We start from the raw sequence: 25,247 nt of genomic DNA on the forward strand, positions 1-25,247 counted from the left end.
TCGTGTGACACATATAACGATCTAAAACATTTGTAAGCGATTTAATGATCAGATCTTTCTCTCTTATGACAGGTAAATGTTTTCATTTAACATAAACGTTTAATATGGAAAGTCAACGACATATCGTGCAATGATCACTAATTAAGAATTTTCCTTCTTAAATCTTATATATTTAATTTTTTCATGTAAGGATCTAATATTTAATATACTATTTTTATATTAGGAGAGTTTCTATACAAGATAAACTATTTTGTAGAATCATTAAAGGTTGGCGGATCACACCGCTGTTGTCTGCATCGTTCTTAACCACAATGAATGTTGGTAGCCAGCTGATGCAATAGCACTCGCGTGGCTAACAACACATTAATATTATCTGTAGCAGCAATGTATGTTAGTAGATGCCTGGTGCAACGCCACTTTCACAATTGATTCGTAGTTGTAGCACATGTTTAACGATACTTTTGTTTCCTTCGGTAATTTTATATTAAAAATGCTACTTGATTAGAGTGTTTTTATGTGTGTGCGCATGCGTGTTGTTACATTATCATTTAAAGGTGAGTAATAATATGATGGTATAATTATGTCGATTGTGAAGAGAATAATAGCAGATATTCAAATAAGCTTGAATGTTTGGTCTATATACAATTGCATTTAAAAGAATTTAAAATATCTTATTTACATTATTAAATTGAGCCATAGCGTTAGCACAGGTATATTGCTAGTGATATTAAATTTATAAAAGCATATAATAAAAATCATGTTACATATTGAATTGAATTTCAGTATCCAAATTATAAATTATAGAATGCTTGAATTATAATAGTTTTAATTAAAACATTTGAACTATTTATAATTTAGGAATAAGCTACATGGTTCTTTTCCCTAATCAGGGTTAATACAAAAAAAAAGATTACTTTAAATCTTCACAATCAAATGCATCTAAATCTTGGATGTGAATTTTAAAAGTTTGTTGTAAATCACTGCAGTTCAATTATTAATGTATAGTATCATTGTTCGTACCATATTCACTTAAGTTCTTATTATTAATTCAAATATTTGAAATTTGAAATTTATTGAAATTTATTTGTCACATGTAAAATCTATAATTTTAGTTTATTTTGTGAAGTATAATTAATTTACACCTACCATGCATGTGTGATTGGAATTTATAAAGAGTAATTACGATCTTTAATGCTCCGTTCCTTACTGTGATTTATTCATTAGGAAGTAAAAATAAATAAAATAAATAAATAATTCAATGGTTCAGATTGATTGGTACCTCTCTTACCTATAGGGAGGTAAGATGGAGCACTCTAAAAGAAAATTGATGTACGTATAAAGAAATCGTACAAGCAGTGTACGATTTCAGTCGCTGTCGCCGTGATTTGGTGCCGATCCGAGCCGCTACGCGTGCTGCTGTTAATCGTACGCATGATTGTTGTACACATAGCACTGCTCACTCTAAAAGGAGCTCTAAAAATTACACAGTATGTAAAAGCTCACTGATATAAATGGATAGCTGTGGATACAAATTGACATTAACGTCCTAGTCCACCCTTTCATAAAACCAGCCCCAAAATCAATATCGGTAACTAAACATGGGAGCGATAACTATAGGAGATCCAATCTTGACGATAACACCGAGACACGGTATTAAACCCGGTAACAATAGGGTCATAATCTCTTGTGTTATTGTTATATGTGCAAATATATTTGGCCATGTTAAAAAAGAGAGATAAAGCCACGTCAAGTTCCAAATGGCATATACATTTATGGACATGAAATTAGACTATTACCACGAAACCATTTTCATAGTTTTAAAACCTTTTGTTAAATATAATCGTTGGTGGAGACTGGCCGTCACTCCTCCAAGGCTCCAACAATATTTTTTACATATAATCATACAGTTACTTATGTTATTAACCCAAGTAATATTGTATTAGGTCCCCTCCAATACTCTTCGGCCTCTTCCATGTCTAAATCTAAATCATGCCTCCACCGCTGGATATATAATGAAACAGTTTTTCAGACTGTATATAGGGTGCCTTTAATGTTAATTTCCCATACACCTCCCGAGTATACCTTAATTAATTAAGCTCACATTTCTATATATCATGTTTCCATCAATATATATGTACTCAGAAAATTAAAGGCTATCCAGAAAATGTTATCTCTTGTAAACGGTGAAAAATAATTAATAGCTACGCCATTCTGGTCCTAAATATTTGATACCAGCACCTGATCAATCTTTCAACACTTAAGCCGAGTTGTTCCTAACATATATTCTCTCGGTTTTCACGCATATGTTTTTTTCAAACTGTTAAACAATATGTTTTTGAAAAAAAAATCCTATAGAAAAAGTTGCTTTAAAAATTATACTAAACTTTTTTAGTTTTTATAACTAATAATAAATTAATTATATATTAATCCCCTGCTACGTTCGTGTCAACCTAACCAAGAACACAGCCTTACTCTGAATAATATCTTCTTAAATATTTAGAAGGGACACATGGAATTATTTTTCATATGTACGTTTCTCTTGAAAAATATCTCCATAACATTATCCATAATTGTTTCAAATATAATTCAAACACAAGAAGTCAAAATGGAGTTGAATTTGGCCGGAAGGCCGCGACAGTGTCCAAAAACGATATCTGATCTCATGATGAAAGATGGAGCCCCATATACCTGGTCGATCATCAACCTGCACATACTCTCCATGCACACAGCAATCTCATCTGGTAAAGCTTAGGATTCCCCTTAGCTGAGTGCAACCGTCAGAAGAACAATACTACCCTCCCCATAATTTTTTCCCCTCTTGGCCCTAGCTTCTCTCTCTTGCCCTGCCCTACCTTCCTCACTATAACTACCCCTTGCCAACCATGGCAGCTCACCCACAAGCTAGCTAGCGAGCCAGCAAGCAGCAGTAGCCAGCCAAGAACACAAGCAAATTAAGCAAGCAAGAGTGCAGCAGCAGCAGCAGCAGTAGTAGAGTTTCTTCCAAATGGAAGATCCATACACTAGCTTCTTCAAGAACCCTTACTACTACTACTGCACGTCGGCTTCTTTCCCCGGCCAACCTGCCGCCGCTGCGGCGGCTCACCTCCCTCCGCCGCTGCCGTCTTACTCCGCTCTGTATCCTGCCGGCGGCGGCGGCGGCGCGCACCATCATCAGTCGTACTCGTACCCGGCTGCCTTCTTCCAGCCGACGATGCCGGTGCAGCATCAGCAGCAGGTTGACAGCACGCCGCCGTCGCCGCCGCTGCGGGAAGCGCTGCCCCTGCTGTCGCTGTCGCCCACTCGTGGGGCGGCCTCCCGCCGCGCGCGCCGCGGCGGCGTCGTGGATGCAGCGGCGGACTCGGACTCCGACGACGACGACGGCGACGGCGGCTGCTGCTACCTGCAGGAGGGGGCCGGGTCGACGGCCACCCCGGCCGCGCGTGTGCCGCTCTTCGCCGACCTCAACTGCATGCCCTCCTGCTGCGGCGACGACGACGACGGCGGCGGCGACCCGATGGACGTCGAGGCTGGGACATCGGCGGACGTCGACGCCGCGGTCGCCCTGCGCATCGGCCTGCCGGCCGGCGGCGGCACGGAGGCCGATCTCCTCTCCGGGCTCTCCGGCAGGGCCGGCGCCGGCGTCGAGCATGAAGACGACGAGGAGGACTGCAAGGTTGACGGCGGCGGCAGCGGCGGCGACGACGAGATCGTGCCGCTAGGGTTCCCGTCGACGCCGATCGGGAAGCTGAACAAGGGCCAGTATTGGATCCCCACGCCGTCGCAGATCCTCATCGGCCCAACCCAGTTCTCCTGCCCTGTCTGCTTCAAAACCTTCAACAGATACAACAACATGCAGGTCAGAGCTAATAATCATCTTAATTATGCTAAAACATATATATTAGCTACTTCTACTACAATCATCTCATCTGAATAGCTGATCTTGTTGCTGTTTAAGAATTGTGGGCTGGGTGTTACATTGTTCTAGTTCTTGGACACATGGCTGTGATGACTTTGTTGGATTGATTGGTCATGATTTGTTGATTATAATTAAAGTAGAAGGGGGTGGCTATCAAGCTAGCTTTGGAGCAGATGCATGCCATGAAATGGACTTGAGCTCACAGGAGCATGCACAGTGGTGTCTGCCTTTTGTGTGATTGAACTAGACTGGCATGCCAGGAGCAGATATAGCTATCTAGCTAGCTAGCTAGCTAGCTAACCATGCATGCAATCTTTATGCTTTTCTCCTTGAGTTGTTTGGCTTTTGGAGAATGCATATGAGTGGCCAAGCTGCAGTGGAGATCCCAGGGAAGATTGTATCTTTGCCTCTCTCACTATGTTAGTACACAACCACTGATCTCATCAGATTACATACTTTCTGATGGTAGTTTCTAGTACTACTATACTAGTGGTACTACACTTGCTATGATGCAATCTAGTAGTCCAGAATCCAGATCACACAGCAGTCAGGACTCAGGGCTCAATAAGATTTGGCTAATAGATGCATGGGTTATTTCAGGACAGGCTTTCATGATTTGGAAAGCATGCATAAGATTGTGGCACATATCATGGGGCAGCTAGCTGCCGCACACATCTCCCAAGAACAGCAAGAGATCTGCAGTGTGCTTCCTGTAGGCATGCAGCCAACAGTGCCACACTATGGCTGCTCTCTTTAAAGGAACAACACCAACACATTGAACACAAACACACAAGCTAGCTAGCAAAGGGGGTAGCTAGAGCCCTCACTTTCAAAAGACCAGTGGTAGTAGCAAGCTGCACTAATTGCCATATGCATGAAGTTTCTTCTCAGTTCTCTCTCTGCTTCTCAACTGAATATGCTGATCGATTATGCTACTTGTAGTACTGGCTTGCTATAGCTGCAGTATATAGGAGTAAATGTGAAATGGTGCTGATTTTCCTGAAACGAGACAAAAAAAAACTGAATCTCCTACATTTGAAATAAACGAGCATATGATTTTTGATAATAAAGGAATACACAACAAAAATTTCTGCATCTACAATAAGATGTTGATCGAGCATATGATGATATGATGAGGAGTGTGTTTAATTTCATAGCTCGAGTGATCAAAATATATGCACACATGCACGGCGATGAAAAACTCTTAGGGCTTCTTCGGATTACAGGAATTTTACAGAAATTTCAGAGAAAACAGTTCACTTTCCTCAAATTCTTTAAAATTCCTCCAAACTGAAGAGGGCCGGATAGAATCTGATATAGTATAGAATAACTGAAATGGGTGTGACGATGAAAAAAAAAATGCAGATGCATATGTGGGGGCACGGGTCGCAGTACAGGAAGGGGCCGGAGTCGCTGCGCGGGGTGCAGCCGACGGCGATGCTCCGGCTGCCGTGCTACTGCTGCGCGGCGGGGTGCCGGAACAACATCGACCACCCGCGGGCGCGGCCGCTCAAGGACTTCCGGACGCTGCAGACGCACTACAAGCGGAAGCACGGGCTGAAGCCGTTCCTGTGCCGCAAGTGCGGCAAGGCCTTCGCCGTCAAGGGCGACTGGCGCACCCACGAGAAGAACTGCGGCAAGCTCTGGTACTGCCTCTGCGGCTCCGAGTTCAAGCACAAGCGCTCCCTCAAGGACCACGCCCGCGCCTTCGGCCACGGCCACGCCGCCGGCTTCTCCTTCGACGACGACGACGACGGCGCCGTCTCCGACATCGACCACGACTCCTACTCTGCCGCCGCCGCCAGGGCTTCCGCCTCCTCCTCCCTGCCGCGCTCATCCGGCCATTGCTAGCTAGCTAGGTGTAGCTAGTGTTGTTGTCGTCGTCGACGACGACGACGACGACGACCACCTCTATTATTACTTTGTTGCTTCTGTTGTTTTTGCTACGGTTAATTAGGGTTCTGGAAATGGTCAGTACGTGTTCGTGCTTACTATTCTTGATCTAGCAGCTGGTTGTTCAAGCTTGATTAGCACCGATCATATGATCGCCTGTATGTGCTGGTGATCTCGATGTAACCGTGCTGTGATATGTTAACTCATGGTGGAAAAGAACCAGTGTTGTCCCTGAAAGTTTCTTCATCCTTCCCAACTCATAACACTAGATATAGTTTCTATAAGCTTCCCATCATCAAGAAATTAATAGTAGACACTACTCTTCCAATGCAAACACTACTATTTCACACTTAAATTTAATGCTATTTATTTCACATGATATCTTGGATGTTGTGTAGAAACCATGTCTCATGCAAGATATGGTTTTATTCTCTTTCCTCATTTATTCATTTGTCACATCATTTTTTATCCTATATAGCAACTTATTTAATGCTATAGACATCATCCTAGTTGTTGGGTTGGAATGCCCTGATGTCTTTAGTTTCAGATGATTATTAAGCAGTAAATCTAGCTCCAGGCTTGTTAATCATTCTTGTTGATACTGATCGAACTGTACAAGTATAACGACGATCGATCTAGCGCTGCATATAAACAGTAGTAACATTTAATTTGGAGGATGACGATCGACTGCATACGATTGCCATTGCCATTGCCATTGCCATTGCAATGCATGCGGTACATCATTAATGTCAGTTCTGCATGTGGAAAAACCTTCACCCGCATTTCCTGCTCCAGTCAAGTTTCTACTGTTATCAATGTACCTTCTTCTGTGCAAGCATACCCACATATAAACATGACTAACCAACCTAAACGCTTGCCAAGCTAGTAATTTTCTATGCCATATTGCCTCTAAATTTAAGGGCATGTTTAAACCATAGACGATACCTATTTGTAAGCATCTCGAATCGATATATTTAACAGACATGTAAAACGATAGGTCATATAACCAGTTTATTTATTGTCTGTAAGCTATTTAATATTTTGTATGTAGTTAAGATCAACTATAAATAAAGTATTGGATATTCAATGCCTGCAAACCGTATAATGGAGCCACACTCATTGATTCTGCCCCAGAGCATGAGCCTTTGTTGTCGCTTGACGAGACGGCGATCCCCTCGTCTACAAGCTGAGCTGAGGGTGTTTTTGCAAATCTGATGTCTATAAAACATGAGTTGTACATGTCCTAAGGACCCATAATTATACTTTTAACATGCAGAATTTTAGGAATATTGGAATAAGTTAAATAGTACGATCAACTAATAGCTCTAAAAATTAGTAGGTCATCTACAACCAATCAAATTATCTAATAATCCAATAGTTACATAAATAGATATTACATCATTAATATTTGGATCATCTTTTATACACACATCATCTAGGAGCCCATGTTGCATTTGCCTACAAATTTAGACTACTTTTCTTCTATGTGCTCCACTCTCTCTTCCGCCTAAGCATAAATCTGATGTGATGATTTTATAATTAACACACTTAAATCACTTATTGCGCTCGCTCATATATTTATTACTAGTAAGGCTGTGTTCTTTATTTGGGTTAGGAACCGACGCGGAAAACGTAGCGGTGAATTAGCATATGACTAATTAATTGTTAGTTATAGAAAGCTAGAAAAATGGATTGATTAATTTTCTAAAGCAACTTTTCTATAGAATTTTTTATAAAGTACTCTGTTTAGTATATAGTTTGGGAAGCGTGCTTGCAAAAACTCAGAGAATATAGGTTGAGAAGAGAGGGCAGAGAACACAACCTAAGTGGAGGTGGGTACCATCTCTAAGTTTGTCCATGTCATCCACTTATTAATTTAGAGGTAACATATACTCCTTCCATTCTACTACTCCCATTCCAAAATATAAGGACTTATGTATGTTTTTCAAAACATAAAGAGGGATGTCCAGGTGTATTTTAGTGAGGTGCAAGAATCATTAAATATTGAATCAAATGAAGTAAACTACGAAGTACAATTGTTTTCTGCAAAGTCGTATATGATAATTTTGACTAATAATTGATCTAATAGTATATGTATTTTATGTTGTGCATGCAGTACTATCATATTTGTATTTCAAAATATTTTATATCATGTTAATTTTATAGTTGTTGATAATATATCTATACTTCTTACGAAGTTTCAAGTGGTGGTGGGAGTGGTGAGTTTTCCACCACCCACCAATTGACATGTGGAACCATGGAAATTGGTGAATAAGCCACCACCTACTTCCACTACTGGTTGATACGTGGGGACACTAAAATTTTGATGCATGAGAAGAGGGAAAATGCATATATAGCCTACTCCTTGCACCGCATGGGTACTTAGCTATTATAAAACTAATTAGAAGTCAGAGGACATGGTTGGTTGGAGGATGTGTAAAATGCTAATAAGCACTATATTTGCAAACCGTCGAAGTAAACATAAGCTTGTTCAAGTTGGATCCGGCTGGATCCGAAAAAAGCCAAAGCCCGGCCCGTCCTGACCATGTGCCTAGTCATGCCCGGGTCTAGGTATTGAAGCCCAAAAAAACTGGCCCAACCAAGAAAGCCCAGGGGTCGAATCGGGACTAGGCTTTGTTTTCTCGTGCATCATCAGGCTGGCTAAGCACGGGTTTAGTTTTTTTGGTCGAGTTTTTTCAAGGCCTAGCCCAAGGTTAGAACAACCCTAAGTAAATGTATTACTACATCTAAGGCTCTAATATACAAAACCCTCGACTATATAATATTTTTATTTGATTGGTTTGCTCTTACACTAACCTTATCACTCATTGCAATTCTTTAGGGTTTTTATAGAGGTTGTGTCTTGCATGAGATGGCTCATCCACTCTATCTTCTACCTCATCACTCAATCTTATAATGCGATCTTAGGGTCCGCGTCTAAAGGCCTATTGTCTATGTTCTAAGCACACATTAAATGATGTATACTCAATGCTGTGTGCTTCTATGTATCTTCTAAGGATAAGGTCTAACACACATTTTTTTTGCAAACCGCCTTGGAACAAAAGAATTCTACATTATTATTTGTTTGGAAATCAAGTCAATTCCTATAAATTTCTAGGTTTCAATTCCAAAGGAGCCCGTAAGTTAGGTGGACTGATTATCTATGCTCCTATAAGAATGAGTACTGATGGCAGAAGTTAGTGAGTTTGTCATCCATCCCACCACCAACTCTATGATTTTATGAAATGAAAATGATTTTGAGGCCCTCACATCAACCACCTCCAGTAACTTTACTTTTTTATGGAAAGAAAATATGACTATGGAACTAATGAATTCACATGTCATTAATAAAATATATGTAGCAATTAAGAGATACTCCTTCCGTCCCAAAACAAATCAACTTTTCAGTTTTTAGATACAATGTTTAACTCTTCGTCTTATTCAAAAAAAATTTACGATTAATAATTTTATTTTTATTAGATGATAAAACATGAATAGTACTTTATGTGTGACTAATTGTTTAAAAATTTCTTGAAAATTTTTTAAATAAGACGTCAAATGCTCGACACAAAAACCGAAAAATTGGTTTTTTTAAGGACTGAGGGAGTATGTATACAGAAAATAATAATAATAACATGGCAATAATATTTTTCAAATAAAATCTCCTTGCTGGCAATATGCTAGTGCTTAAAAAAGTTAGCCAGGTTGATTGATTATAGGCAACAATGCAGCATTGACCTAGCTCCTGAGCGCATGTAGAAAACAAAGAAAACAAAATAAGGATGGATGCTACTGGCTATCTTTCCCCTTCTCTTTTTACGAGGAAATCTACTTTTTGGGCGCACTTGAGAGAATAGAGGGATGGCCGACCAAAGTGTACTGCAGCCAAAGTTTGATGGATGGAACACCATACATACCATGATCGAGATGTACGTATCAAATAATGCACTTTTCTCACGTTTGGATAGAAAGAAAAGGATAGGTATGGACAGTGTGTGCTGATGAGTACGAAAAATCCACATAACTTCGAGAGCTTTTGTGCAAGTTAAAGGCGTGTGGTATGTATGTGTAGTCATATATACTGACGGCTACATGCATAGGCAAAGCATGGAAGGAATGGCTTTTTAGTCAGGACTGATCAGGTGAGATTCGAAAGAACAGAGAGAGCTTGTATGTACATGCATATTATTAAAGAATCTCTATAATTGCAAAAATGATCACTGCCGGTATGCTTGTTTCGCTGGAATTAAGCATAAAAGAAACACTTTATTAATGGCTAAAAATAACTTATAAATAAATTTTTATATAAGTGTTATTAGATCTGAAAATAAAGGTTAGAAAATAAATAACAATGAGAAAAAAACGTAAAATTAATTCTAAATATAAGTTTTAAAATTTACAATTTTCTGATAGGCATAAGCATAAATAAAAGCATAGGGTGTATATTGTTATAAATACTATAAAATATTTTTAATGACCACAGTCTTAGGGTGATCCAACAAGGCAACAACCATATGGTGAGGGAGCTGGTTACCTTCAACCTCCAACCTCCAAACCCCCACTTCTACTTTCGATCATCTCTTCCCTCTGCCTTCTGTGAAGATCTAGCATGTGATGGGGCAAGAACCTTGGCAGACAGCCCATTCTAGATCTACCCCTTTCTCAGCCTCCTATAGAACTAAGGAATTCCACAAATTTTTCTACAAATTAAATTGATTTTTAAGAATTACTGTAAATTTAATTACATTGATTCATGGATATGTGGAAAAAAGTCACCCATTAATCCACGCTTGAGCCTTTTCTTCCCATTTCAACCGGCAACCATCAGTGGTCACCTATTGCTGCACAATGACTTGTATGGTAAATTTTTTTTAAAAGATATAAATGTACAAAAATCAACAATTCCATGTTTCTATTAATTGTCAGTCAGAAGGTACCAATCGAGGAACCATTTGAGTGCCTTGATGGATGATCATTGAAACCGACTTCATGCAATTTTTCAATGGCACACGTAGCTAACTTAATTCTTATCAAGTTGATAAGTTGTTTAAAAACGTTTTCAAAGAAATATTGATGAAGAAAGTTTTTGCTGTGTGGGCCTACTTTGAAAGTCATTTCTTTTTGTGGTTTATAAGTTGAAAGCCCATGGCAATACAATGAACAATGATTTTGAAGTACGAAGGTCCAAAAGACAAGTTGTGAAAACAATAAAAAATAGCTTATAAGTTCTAAAATTAATGTTAGCTATGGTTTAGGCCATGCCTAATCTAAAGAGGCTTAACTAGCGCTCTTAGCCCATGAGACCACTAGTAAGTCACATATTCTCTAACCAAAGTGGTCTCACCTAAGGTTTCCAAAACTAGCGACACCGTAGTCATGAAAACCACAATTATTTTTATGAAAACGGTCCAAAACTGTGAAAAAACTGTGATAATCACACTCCATAGGGCAGCGGTTTCGAAGCCCTACGTGATAACACAAACCATGGCCTCAGCTGGGCCCAAGCCACACTAAAGTTCACAATGCAGTGGCCTCAATCCAGAACCTAAAAGTCTATTTTGCCCTTAGCTAAAGCAATCACACAACAAAAGACAAAAGGAAAAAAAATCCCCTAGGACTACATTCCTCTTGTCTCTCTTATCACTATCAATCCTCTATCGCTGACGACTATGTCAGCCTCCCCGAGCTCCACTATCTCTTTGTTCTCCTCCTCCACTACAACTCCATGTGTTTCTCCACCCTCTTCGTCTCTCCGTGCTCTACCTAGTGATAACTGCCGCAACAAGAGGGTACTTCACCATTAGCGAAGAAGATGGAGCTGCACCCTAGATCTGACTGAACGAGATGACCATTAAGTTTTTTGACTTCAGCAGTAGGTTCTTATTGTTGTTTTTTTTAACTAAACTCTCTTATTGTTGTTCTTGGATTTTGAGAGGTTCTTCTTACATGCAGTTCTTGTTTTTCTTTGTGTGTTTTTGCTAGGGAAAGAGGTGGGATAGGGAATCTGAATGCACTCTTGGCCACTTGAGAGGCTACCGCGCACCCAAAGCTCGGAGCTAAGCCAGGGAGCTGTGGTTCCCGGCTTGGACTGCACGTGAGGCTATATGGAGCTTCATAGAGCTCCGAGCTCGGGTGCCACGCTTGCTTGGCTCTGAGCTGGCGAGCTGCGGCCATTGAGCATTGGGCATAGTCTTATAGACCAAAGATATCTTAGGGATCGTTTAGATGGGACTAAACTTTTTAACCCTATGTCACATCGGATGTTTGAACACTAATTCAAAGTATTAAGGATAGGTTAATGAAAAAAACTAATTTCATAAATGAGTGGTAATCCGTGAGACGAATTTTTTAAGCCTAATTCATCCATAATTAGAGCATGTTTACTGTAGCATAACATAGGCTAATCATGGATTAATTAGACTCAATAGATTCGTCTCATGAATTAGTCCAAGATTATGGATGAGTTTTATTAATAGTCTACGTTTACTATTTATAATAAATGTTCAAACATTCGATGGGATAAGGGACTAAAAATAAGTCACTTGTCCCAAACACTCCCTTATATACCTAGCTACAAGAGGTAACAGTAACTCTCATGCAAGACCATAAAACGAATCAGTGGTTGCTTTATTTGGTTAGATGAAGATAAAAGATGAAAGATATCTAATTTTATGATATAAACAATAAGATTGACTAATATAAAACTAAAAGTCAACTTAGATAAATAATTTCAGTAAAGAATTTTTTTTAAGAAAAATACATCATTTATCAGCTTACAAATCATCAGCAACAAGAAATGATATATACTAAAGTAATACTCTCTCTGTTTCAAAATAAAACGATATTTTAGCTTTTGATACAATGCATCTTCGTCTTATTTGAAACTTTGCAATTAATAATTTATTGTTACTAGATCAAACATCAGTATTACTTTATGCCTGATGAACTTTTTTAAATTTGTGATGATTTTTTAAAATAAAATAGATGGTAAAAAATCAAAAAATAAAATTATTTTAGCACGGGCAGAGGTAGTATATACTACTTCAGAAATGCAGCGTCGAACCATGTCAATATGTCATACGGAGTAGTGTCATGCTAATACTCGCCACGGCTTTTCGTGTGGAGCTCCTAGATTGTCAGTCATAACTCCAGAGAGAGACAGAGGAGGGGGAGAGATACTGGGGACTGGGGTATGGTGCAAAATTTGGCTGTTTGAAGGGTCAAATCAAAGGAACAATCCATCCATTTAGTCACTCGGTCCATGGTCTGTGTGCAGGTGAAGCATGGAGCTGGCCATGTCTGAATGGACTGTGGATTGGGGCGTACTGTATGTGTAGCAGACAACCAAACAACGTGACTTGGACTCCACACTCTTGCCGATCCGGCACTGTCCTTTTCTCCATCTCCGACGCCTCCCCCTCCCTTCTGTCCATGTCGCATCTCCGACGCCTCCCCCTCCCTTCTGTCCATGTCGCTGCGTCTCTCTCTCTCTCAGGTTGCAGTAGCTAGCTAGCCACCTGCATACATACTCCCTCTGTTAAAAAAACCAATTCTTCGGTTCTCGTGTCTAACATTTAACCATCCATCTTATTTAAAAACTTTTCAGAAAATTAGAATAAAATTAGTCACACGTAAAATACTATTCATAATTTATCATCTAATAAAAATAAAAATATCAATCATAAAATTTTTTTGAATAAGACGAAAAGTCAAAAATTAAAGATAAAAAGTGAAAAATTAGTTTATTTTGGCACGAGGGAGTATTTCATGCAGGTGGGCCACAGATCGACGGACCGGAGAGACTGGGGAGGTTGTGATCCGGTTATGACATGTCTAATCGATCGCCAGCTTCAGGTCTTCTTGTGAAAAGGTTTCGGCAACAAAAAGAAATGCCAAGCGTATTTGATTTGTGAAAGATCAGTGGGTGACTATTTGTTTTTGCAAGAAAAAACTAAATGTTATATTTATAAATGAAAAATAATTTATGAATTAAACTTTTACTAGTTATATATAGTTATATACGTATTCTTGACGATCTAAAAACCAAGATTAAAAAATAAACTTCGGTGAACCTCAAAATCAACTCTAAATTTAAGGTTGAAAATTTAAATTTTAGCTTATACGCATAAGCAAAAGTCAAAAGGCAGGGGGTGCATGATAACTCTGTTAAAGAGATAACTAATGTGAAAAGAAAATTTATTTTAGATGATCGTACAAATAACAAAATAGATTATCAAATTTAAATGCACTATTAGAAATGCTCTTATAACCCGTATATGTTAATGGTTAATCCTAGGAGGTAGTAGACAAAAATTAAACCCGAATATACGGGGACAGAATTTAACTTGCATACATTGCGTTTCATATGCATTGAAAATTTGAAGGGTCCCTTTGAATCACATGAATGATAAAATGAAGGGATAGAAAAAACGTAGAATTCTGATAGAAATGCAAGTGTAAAACAGATGATTGCAAAACACAGGAAAAACGTAGGAATCACCGTTTGATTGGACCACAGGAAAAATACAAGAATTTGATGAGAGATAAGGACTCAAAGGATTTTTCCATGAGGTTCTACCTCTTATTAAATTTCCTCCAAAACGCATTCCATAGAAATTTTATAGGGCTCATTCCTTTGATTCAAAGAGTTTTATAGAAAAAATTCCTATAAAAATAAAATCCTTTAAATTTCTATATATTTTCCTTTAAATCAAAGGAGTCGAAATGGGCCGAAGATTGTACGTAGTAGCTAGCAGGGGCGGGCGTCTCATTTCCCAATTAATGCAGACTATGCGTAGAGAATGGAACGTTCTGTACGGCTACATTGCCTAGAAATCTTGTCACGATTTTTAATTTTGTTTTTCATTTAAAAAATAGTCCAACATGAATCTGATTTTTCATCCATCTGGTACAAAAGAACTGGGCATAATCAAAACTTCTCATTATTGTTTTTGGAAAGGGAGTGTTTGTCATTTCGCTAAGCATGCGCCATGCATATAGGAGATCGAGAGCATATAAAAAGGGAGCATACACACATATATGCAGCCAGCGCGTCAACCCTTTTCTCTGCATGCAGTGTGCTGTGTGCACACATAAACAAGTTGATCTCCCATGTTTCACTTGACAGCTACTACTCCATCAGAAAAAGAGGATTTCTGTGTTTTCGAGCTCTTGAGATTTTGACCATTTATCTTATTTGAAAATTTTATTAAAAAGTTGAAAAAAATTAGTCGCATATAAAGTATTATTCATGTTTTATCATGTATTAACAATAAAAATATTAATCATATAAATTTTTTAAATAAGACGAAGAGTCAAAATTCTATCCAAAAACATAGAAATTCGTTTATTTTGGGACGAAGGTTGTACATAGTTCTTCTTCTTAGGCCCTGTTTAGTTCCCAAAAAGTTTTTCCAAAAATATCATATCGACTTTTTAGACATCTAAATAAAGTATTAAATATACATGATAATTTAAAGTAATTACATAATTATGGGGAAATCGTGAGACGAATGTTTTGAGCATAATTAGTACGTAATTAGTCATAAATGATATAGTAACCCATATGTCATATGTGCTAATGACAGATTAGTTAGGCTCAAAAGATTTGTCTCTCGGTTTTCTCGGTGAAATCTATAATTTGTTTTGTAATTAGACTACGTTTAATACTTCAAGCATGTGTCCATATATCCGATGAGGTGTTTTTGCAAAAATATTTTACAAACTTAACGGGGCCTTCGGGTATATGAACGAATGCATGCCACGAATCTCGAGTAGTAGTATTATTAATTGATACTGCCGATGATCATGTCGAAACGTGAGTGGTATGTGTACACATGCATACCAACCAAGTGACCAACATTACACTACATGCCCTTTTACTAGTGTATTCTTCTTCTAGGGGCAGGCAGGCAGAGCATGCATGCGTGCGTGTTGTAGACTCGAACATTGAAAAATGGAGGAATAGCTAGCAATGCCCACATCTGGTAGGGGTAGCAGTACGAGTAGCTATAGCTCGTATTACATCAATTCTAATAAGATATAAACATTTCTAAAGCTGAGCGTAGAAACTAAAAGTATATGAGAATAAGAAATATCATGATTGGTTAATAAGATTGGTTAATAAGAGAAGCTATGTGATAACTAGGTAGACAAAGAAATAACTTTATTTTAAAATAAAGAGTGGAGGGTAGAAGAAACATGCGTAGTTGTATTAGTACTAGGCTGCGTAAGAATTTAAGATAAAAAAATTATCTAATTTTTATGATGTAATAATAAAATTAGCTACTATAAATTTTTAAAAAATATGAGATAATCAGCTTCTATACCGAAACATTTTTTTAAAAATCGTTAAATAGTTCGAGAAATATACACGCAAAAGCTAACAGATTATAATCTAGGTAAGAAAAACAAAGACTAATAGTAGAGAGCAACACATGCAGGAGGAATATCAGGCGGGGAGACCAGGAGAAGCACAAGAGGAATATACAAGTGACGTGCTGTCTCGTGCGTGCACGCCCGACCCAAACAGGGTAGGAACACCCCTGTCTCCCCAGATCGGGTTTACGAGGCACTTTTTACTCCGGTGATTTGCTCACCCTCGTCGTTATCAGGCACCTGCTAATCGCCGCAGCACTAACATGGCCTCCGTTATTTCTAGACGTCGTTTTTTAATTGAACATAGGCTTTCAAACTGTCGTGTGTTTCTATACCTCTTGCTCCATCTCTACGCTTATAGCTGTACTCCACCCCGATTTAACCATCATATATAGAAAGAAAAAGAAGAAATCTTAATTTAATCATTATATAACAAAACGAAGTACACTTAACTCGGTTGGAACGGGGCACAACTTCAAGTTTCACAAGCACATCAAATTATTACGTACATCAATTTAATCAGTTTAGATGTGATTTACAAGTTTTTGTTTCGCACGTATGCACGTCGATTGGGATTATAATTGTCCTACTTTAAAATGTAGATTAAATAGAGATTAAATAGATTTTTCTGTGCTCCGTGGATCTAAGATGATTATTTACTTTTATTGACAATGGAAATATATCACAGCCTTTAGCTCAAGATTGTCCGACCAAAATTTTTATGTATCTATATTTCTATATATTTCTATCAATATTGCTATTGCTAGTGGTGGTGATAGCAGTGAATCTGTTACCACCACCACCACCAACTACTTGTTTTTATCTATATTTTATTTTTAAAAGAAAAGATAATAATAGATCCTACATATGAACCCGTTCCCACTGACTCTACTTATTATAAGAAGAAAAAATACCGTAAGCTAATAGACTCACATTCAATAACAAATGTATGTAACAATTAAAATATGACACGTGCAAAAGATAATGTTAATGATATTTTTTAAAAAAATAGATTACATTGCAACGCATGGCTAATATGCTAGTAACATCAACATTGTTTAGATGAAACAAACATTTCTACATTCACCATTATATATCAAACTATATATTTTTTCTATTATTAACATTGTAAAATTTCATGTTCTTTTCACCTTTTTCGCTGGATTAATTATTCAAATAGATTATCTGTTCACGCTTAAAAAAAAACATTTTCTTAGAACGAAAATTCTTCGGCGTTGCTCAGATCGCTTGTTTTAAGCTATCTGTTAATTTATTTCGTAAGATAATAAATTTATTATTATAGATAATCCACGGCAATAACCCGCTTAACAACCTAAATCAAAATTTTATAAGAGAAAAAGAAAAACAAAACCTTTTTTTTTGGCGGACGGCTCTTTTGCTTGGAAGAGAGTGGACATACATGTATGTAGGGCAGCACTCAACAGCAAGCATGGATGAGCTAGCTAGCGAGAGGCAGATGGGAGTAAATGCACATTTGGGCAAGAAGGCGGTACAGTTGCTGCCATACTGGTGGCACGTACGTACGTACTCCACGGAGCACAGCAAAATGGATGGATGGGTGCATGGCATAAATGCCCCCCACATTACTTCCTGTCTCCCTCCAAAGCCGAGTAGAGGCTGCCTGGAGGCCGGCCGCACTACGCCTCTACTATTACCTTGCGCTGCATTGGCAGCAGCAGTAGAAGCGCTAGCAGGGAAAGTATTTTCATCGCTCCTAGTACTTTTGACTATATTTATATATAATTCTATATCGTATTTATATATATATATATAACTATATTTATTAGCATATATATAAATCTAAGCAATAAGAACATTATGAAACGAGTGTAGTACTTAAATAGTTATTAAAAAGTTTAAATAAATTGGATAAGATAGGTTAATATGAATTCATTAGCATGCAAGTTTAAATTCGACTTCTATAAATTAAAACAAAAATAACATATTCCAAGCTAGGAGCTTACAGACAGAAACAACGGTGAATGTGTGCATATTCGTTTCAAGTTAATTTTTTCTATAACTTGCAGATGCCAAATTTAAACATGCATGAAGTCATATATGTCATATTAATTTATTTTATTAATTATTAATAGTTTTATTATAATTATTTAGATGGCATGAGAGAAAACGATGAACTTAGGGTAAAAATCCATCTCCACATAGGACTGACAAAAAAAAAACTCGAAGCTCATGAGCTACCCGAGCTTGGCTCGTCTCAGGCTCGGTACTGATCCTAAGCTCACGAGCTATTTTGAGCTGAACTCGAGCTTCTCACGAGCTTGCCTATATATGCTATTTTAATTTTTTTATTCGATGAAATAGTAGATTAAGAATAAACTATTATATATTTAAATAATAAATTAAGTTATTTAGGTATCTATACTAATTTAAATCTTATTTCTAATTTATTTAATATGATTTACTTAAAATGATTGTTTTTGTCAAAAAAATATCATCAAAATAACTATATTATATAGGGATGGTCGTGGGTCCACCCGCGGGTATTTTAGGGTTGACTCTAGTTCAACTAAATGAACTAAATTTTGGTAAAACTTAGTTTATTTTATTAAACTAGAGCTAACCCTAAATACCTACAGGTCGATCTATACCCATCCTTAATATCATATATTCTAACCGAGCTCGAGCTACTCATCCTTAATATCATATACTCTAACCGAGCTCGGCTTGAGCTCGTGAGCCTAACCAAGCTCGAGCCGAGATTGTCTAAGAGCTCGAAGATTTAGTAGGCTTGATTCGAGCTTGACTCGAGCTTAAGTCGATTTCGAGCCTAGACAAGCTGGCTCGCTTAAGCTCGGCTCGTCGACAGCCCTATCTCCGCACTTGCATTGCACAGGTCTCAACTGTAGCGACAAGCCAACTGTAAATGGAGTAAAGGCAGCAATATGCATGGATGGATGCTTGCCTCTGCAAGGTGCATATGCAGGTAGGCAGCAAGGAAGGGGCGCAAGCTAATGTGTAGACTAGGAAAACTGACATGACTGGAGTAACTGTGCCAGCTCGGAATGGCCCAAAACAGAGGCATGCATGTACAGGCTGCAGCTAGCGCACGTTACTGCTAGCTCCCGGCCGGCTACATCTACATGCAGATCGATCAGAAGAAGCTTTGCTTGCGTTGAATTCTGAATGCATATGCATGAATCTGATGGGCACTATTCAAGCTCTAGATCGCTGAGTAGGAGAATGGGACGCAGGAGAGGCATTCTACCATCAATTGACAAAAACTCTCATCGCGTGCTTGCACGCTGATATATTAGTTGCTCCCAGAATATGAATTTTAAAATTAATTTTCGAATTAATTTTGATGTTTTTAATTGTAATATATTTTCTAGCCTTGGCAAAATATACTAATAATACATATATACGAGTTTTACCCATCAAATTATTATTGATTTCTTCACTCATTTCTAATTTCTACTGCTTCAAAGGCGTAACTCGAATTGATCGGGTTCCCCATTATTCTACTTACAAGTTTTGGCCTCCTTTGTTAAAAAAATGAAGATTTTTTTTTGAAGAAATTCAAGTAATTCATGTGCAAATCCTGTTGAAGGAACTCTACAGCCGATTATAGACCTGTCTTGCCAGGGTTTCAAGAACCCCACTATCGATAATTAGCGTCCGGTTACCGAAGCACATATTTTAATTTTAGGTTATTGTTCGATTGATGTTGCCTGGAAAATATAGAGAGAGTATTACTTTTAGGTTATTTTAATTTTAGTACGCTCAGCAGATCGTTTACCAACCGGCCTCCGATAGGTGACTTAACCCCACTCGGTAGTAGGCACCACGTGTACTCCTAATGAACGTAATACTGTGAACAAGTTATACCGTCTTTTTTTTCAAGAGAACAAGTGCTACTGTTGAACCCAGAAAATTAAGGCTTTGTTTAGTTCCCAAAATTTTTTTTCAAAAACACTACATCAAATTTTTGGACATCTAAATAAATCATTAAATATATATGAACCAAAAAACTAATTGCACAGTTATGAGCCTAATTAGTCCATGATTAGCCATAAGTGCTCAGTAACCAACATGTGCTAATGACGGATTAATAAGGCTCAAAAGATTCGTCTCGCGGTTTCTAGGCTAGTCGTGAAATTCGTTTTTTGATTTGTGTCTAAAAACCCCTTCCGACATTCGATCAAACGTTCGATGTGTTTTTGCCAAAAAATTTTAGCAACTAAACACCACCTAACCATCTAAGATGAAAGCATAACAGAGATAGAAAATAATGCCATACCAGCTGGCCCAAATTGTAGCCCATGAAGTTCTTACCTGAATGAAACGGGCCAGCCCAACGGGCCAGTTGCGTATATGGCTTCCAAGATCTGGCACTTCGTGCCTACCCAATCTCGGAAGGGGATGGCGTCGGGAGCCCGCGAATTATTCATTCAATTAACGAATTGTAGAACAAAAACTGGCCCTGTTCATGCACAAGGCACAAATTCCGCATTAGTTTGACGAGAATTCATGCATTCAAACACACCGGAAGGGTAAATGTCCAGTTCAAACTTTCATCATTTTATGGTGAAAACATGAAATCGGATAAAAAAAAAGCACGATATGCTGAAGTGGAATGCGCCAACGCAGGCTTACACTCGTAAATCTCGCTACAAATCATGCAACCGCATAGTGCCAGAAAAAGATGGTTTTGCTACGATATTCCAGCTAATTGTACAAGCATAAATAGTGAGAGCGAACAGGATGCCCAAAGTTTCAGACCTTGCTTGCCTTTGTACATGCACTCTATAAAGCAGATCTCCGAAATCCTGATACAGCAAGATGAAAAATAGTTAGGTCCCTTTGAACATGTGGGCAGCGGAGATGCGAGTGATCACTCTTGTAACAAGAGTAAAACACTGGTATTTCTTAGGCATATAGCATGTGTGTGATCACAAGTGTAGGATCTAGCTCCAACACTCTAACACAGAAAAGACTAAATTCAGTAAAAACATGTAGGCAGAATAGGTAACCTTACCATTCTTTTATGAACAAGGATGCATTTACTTCTAGAGTTAACTACAGAGTTGACGCATAGCACAACACAAGCCACTAGCAGCTTGTTGTATTGTTATTACTACTATTGATAAGAGGAGCTTACTGTTTGTTACGCTCTGGCGAAGGTCAGAAAGGGCTACAGCAATTTTGGCACCAACAAGAGCATTGTTCTTTACAAGTGCAATATCTGAATATGCTAAGGAGAAGTTTCCCTTGAAATAAGAAACGACTAGAGGGGGGGGGGGGGGGGGGGGGGGCATCAGATGTAATTCGTCTAAACACCTTTACCTTTTCATTTTCCTCTCTCATAAAGTACAAAGGAAAGATGCAAATGCCAAATTGCTTCTTTACATAGAAAGAAATAGCTAAAAAATACTCAAGTGGAAATATGGAAAACATTGTGCAATTTAAAAAATAGAGCACATGAAATTAAAACTATAGGATACTGGCTTCTAACGAAGATCCTCCGGTTAGTACTTTCACCCTGTCAAGCATGAACGGGGTTATCGCGTTTCCTATTATATTTCTATCCCTGAAACAAAGCACAATATCATTAAATATCAATTCCGTTAGGATCATATGCGCACAAAAAAAACAAAGATCTCACAGACAGAGCGAAACAGGGGAGTAAGGGTAAGGACTGTACTCTGCTTCCTTGAGGGTTTTCTGTATTGCGGACTCTATAGCATTTCCTGAAGCCGCATGTTCCTTGGGAATTGGAACAGCAATCAGAATCCCAGATCCTAGATTTAAATTATTGTTTGCATCTGCATTACAACAGATTCAAATCAGCAATGCTAAGTAATTCTGCATTACAATAGATTCTTGTTCCGGCTGAGTTACAGGATTCATATGGTCTGCTGGCCTGGTCATGTTCTATACAACAGTGAGATCCACATTTGTTTAATGTGCTGCTTTCAGTTTTGAATCTTATTCTGATTCAGTTGCAGATTCTAGTAGGATATTAATTTTGAATTTACTTGATTCTGACTTAACATTGAACTGTATCTTTCTCGAGCCAAAAAAAATCATATTCCTTAAGAAAAAAGTCTAAAAAAAGATTATTAGGTAATGGATTTCTGCTGGGTTGAGCAGTCCTGATCATGTGCCAATAGTGCATATGAAACCAGTAATATCTCATAGGAAAATGCAGATATGAATACAGAAAAAGCAAATGCCAACCTTAATACTTACATATTATCTTGGCACACTCTTCTGGAGAATCAACTCGACATGGCACCTAAATTAAGCAAATAGGAGCCACTTAGTACATCCTAGTACTACGTGCAGTGAAAAAGAAGATGTTGCAACTGATCTGGCAAAATGTAAAAAGGGAAGGAGAAAACATGCCAGAACATTAGACCTACACAAGACATAAAATAGAAGAATGAACGTCTGATCTCATTTCTAGCTCTTCTTTTATACAGACTCGCACCAAATTCCAGAAAATAAAATCCCCTTATACTAACAGGTAATAATAAAATACAGTTTATGAAGATTTTACATAAGCAAGTTATTCTACCTTACATCCACTGACATCTGTAAAGAAAGCGGGAAATTCATTGGTTTTGTAGGCAGCAACCGTTACTCCTTGAGTTTCCTGCCAATGCAATCAGTTAAGATATATGATTGAGCAATGAGCAACGAACAACACATTGAAATGTCTTGCCATGAATACACTAAATTTCAAATATAACACGTTTGACAATCAAAACCTAACCAATACCAAGAAACAACATAGAATTTTATCATGAGTTGCTTGAAAAAGATGGTCTTAGATTATGGGAAAAAAATGAACAAAGATATGCTTCTGGAAAACTAGAGACCATCTTTTGTATATGTAACAGTTTTGTCACATTTGGATGGGGTTTATTCTGGACATGAAAAAACTTCCAGTTCTGATCAAATAGCATTCTATTTCTTGAGTGAAATATGCCGATGGCAATTACATAGAAAGTAAGCTAACTTTTGTGGCAGCTGATCCCTGGTTCCTGCTTTCTTACTGTTTCAGATCCTGGCTGTGTAGTTGCACAATGTATCATCCCATTGTAGTAATGGTGCAGCTAATGGTATTATTATGGCAGCACCATAAGGTAATATAAGCTACCGATTCCACTATTGTTTTGCTACAAGATAAACCTTGTTCCATTTGTAATAACTTGATATTTAACTATATTACGACTGCAATATCAGAATTGTCTAATAGACATTATACATATTTTAATTGGAGAGCCCTCAAAACAGACAGTTGCCCCACTTGTACCGTATAACGCAGAAAATACTTATATGCAGCATGCCAAGTATCCAATGTCCTAACAAGAAAACAACCTACATGAACTGACGGAAGTCCATTCCACACAGATCAAAGGAGACATTTTATCGAAGAGTGGTATGTAATACCAGGTACTCAAGTGTCCGTGGTATGTCCAAAATAGACTTCACACCGGCTGATATCACAGTGACAGGAGTCTTTCCAAGTTCAGTTAAGTCTGAGGAGATGTCCATGGCTGCATCAAACAATGCACTGTTTACTAGCATATTACATTTCTACTAAGTTTCAACTTTCAATAGATAAAGTCATACAAACTGGTAAAAATGGTATAGCCAAACATAAAACTGCATCATCTAGACATAACAAACACAAGTTCATTTATTTGCCTTTTTTAACTATCGAGAACCATGACTATATCTGCTGCTCTAATCCACACTTAGAACCATGATAATAGTCAATACTATTAAAATGGGAAGCCTACAACTTTCATCCATTCATACTTCGGGAAAAAAAACTGATTGGAGAATTAGTGTATACTGTACAGGACTCCTTACACAATTGGAAGGTACTTACTCTGTTCACCACTTCTGTGCACACCTCCAATCCCTCCAGTTACAAAAATCGGTATGCCAACCTGAATTTTACAGAAACCTTAGTTCGATCTAGGGATGGACGATTGGCACTGACTACATGTAGCAAACATGAACAATAAAATGGCTATTATATCAAATAAAGATAAATAAGACCAGCAAGATGTTTTTTGCACTGACCTTATATGCAAAAAACATAGTGGCAGAAACTGTTGTTGCGCCATTACCACCAGAGGCAACCTGCCAATTAGTAAAATGTTATCACAGACATAATAAAACTTTAAACATACGGATACCAACTGAAAAAAAAATGTTTAGTGCACTGATGACTGAACCCAATGGCAAACTTTCAGGCAGAGGACTGATCAATTTACAGTGAGCAAGGTACTCACCACATGTGCAATATCCCTTCTAGCCGTCTTCTGAAACTGTCTTCCACTTACAGCCAATCCCTTCAATTGCTCACTGCTGAGCCCTACCACCAATTCGCCATACAGAAATTATCAGGTGTTAAGTGCAGAATAATTCATAGCTAGCGATTATGGATCACATCTCCAGCACTTCAACGTACGTGGGTGCCTAATCTGATCTAACCAAAATCAGGTCACTGGAAAATTATTGAACTCACCAACATGCGGCACACCATCGAGAATGGCTATAGTGGCAGGAACCGCGCCGTTCTCCCTCATGATGGCCTCCACCTCCATGGCGGTCTGGAGATTCTTCGGGTAGGGCATGCCTGGGAAGCCAAAAAAAAAAACGTCCCCCCAGGCAAGGAATCAATTGGCCGCGTGCACATCGCCGGAGTGAGTCGTGTTCTCCGGCCACCGGAGATGGGGTGTGTGTGGGTGGGTGCGTGGAGGAGAAGGATAGGATCGAACTTGCCGTGGCAGATGATGGTGGACTCGAGGGCAACGACTGCGCCGCCCCGCGCTAGCGCGGCCGCGACCTCCGGAGACACCGCCACGCCCGTCGGTCCAGTGCTCGACGACGACGACATCCCGCGGCGGCGGCGGCGACGGCGATGCTCCCTTCGGTTTCTGACTTCTCTGGGAATCTCTCTCTCTGTGATCGCTTCCACTTTCCAGGCTCGATTTGGGCTATACTAGCGTTCCGGCCCACCAAAAGGATTTCGGCCCATGAGAAGTGGACGCAAAACATT

General features: G+C 38.5%; 2 protein-coding genes across 2 annotated transcripts; one reads left to right on the top strand and one right to left on the bottom strand.

The window, feature by feature from the left end:
* The first annotated feature begins 2,961 nt into the window (after positions 1-2,961).
* Positions 2,962-5,767, top strand: LOC102712468 (zinc finger protein WIP2-like). The gene is made up of 2 exons (XM_040527177.1): positions 2,962-3,856; positions 5,282-5,767. The coding sequence occupies exons 1-2, from the start codon at positions 3,005-3,007 to the stop codon at positions 5,765-5,767; spliced, it is 1,338 nt and encodes a 445-aa protein (XP_040383111.1). The 5' UTR covers positions 2,962-3,004.
* Positions 5,768-20,717: 14,950 nt separating this feature from the next.
* On the bottom strand, positions 20,718-25,147 carry LOC102712749 (pseudouridine-5'-phosphate glycosidase). The gene is made up of 12 exons (XM_006660194.3): positions 24,971-25,147; positions 24,714-24,824; positions 24,478-24,560; positions 24,266-24,325; positions 24,069-24,129; positions 23,624-23,730; positions 22,746-22,823; positions 22,418-22,463; positions 21,870-21,990; positions 21,670-21,755; positions 21,327-21,410; positions 20,718-20,994 (listed from the first exon to the last, which is right to left on the bottom strand). Exons 1-12 carry the CDS (start codon positions 25,083-25,085, stop codon positions 20,972-20,974), a joined length of 975 nt encoding a protein of 324 aa, XP_006660257.2. The 5' UTR covers positions 25,086-25,147; the 3' UTR covers positions 20,718-20,971.
* Positions 25,148-25,247: the final 100 nt, after the last annotated feature.

Source organism: Oryza brachyantha, chromosome 8, assembly GCF_000231095.2.
Source record: "Oryza brachyantha chromosome 8, ObraRS2, whole genome shotgun sequence".
In the NCBI taxonomy this organism is placed as follows: Eukaryota; Viridiplantae; Streptophyta; class Magnoliopsida; order Poales; family Poaceae; genus Oryza; species Oryza brachyantha.

Bases quoted from the DNA above. Each gene is read 5' to 3' on its own strand.
- LOC102712749 (XM_006660194.3), bottom strand. From the start codon at position 25,085: ATGTCGTCGTCGTCGAGCACTGGACCGACGGGCGTGGCGGTGTCTCCG. The intron at 24,130-24,265 runs GTCAGTGCAAAA...TGTAAAATTCAG, and splicing joins CTATGTTTTTTGCATATAAG to GTTGGCATACCGATTTTTGT. The intron at 21,756-21,869 runs GTACAGTCCTTA...GCTTTGTTTCAG, and splicing joins AAAACCCTCAAGGAAGCAGA to GGATAGAAATATAATAGGAA.
- LOC102712468 (XM_040527177.1), top strand. From the start codon at position 3,005: ATGGAAGATCCATACACTAGCTTCTTCAAGAACCCTTACTACTACTAC. The intron at 3,857-5,281 runs GTCAGAGCTAAT...AAAAAAATGCAG, and splicing joins ACAGATACAACAACATGCAG to ATGCATATGTGGGGGCACGG.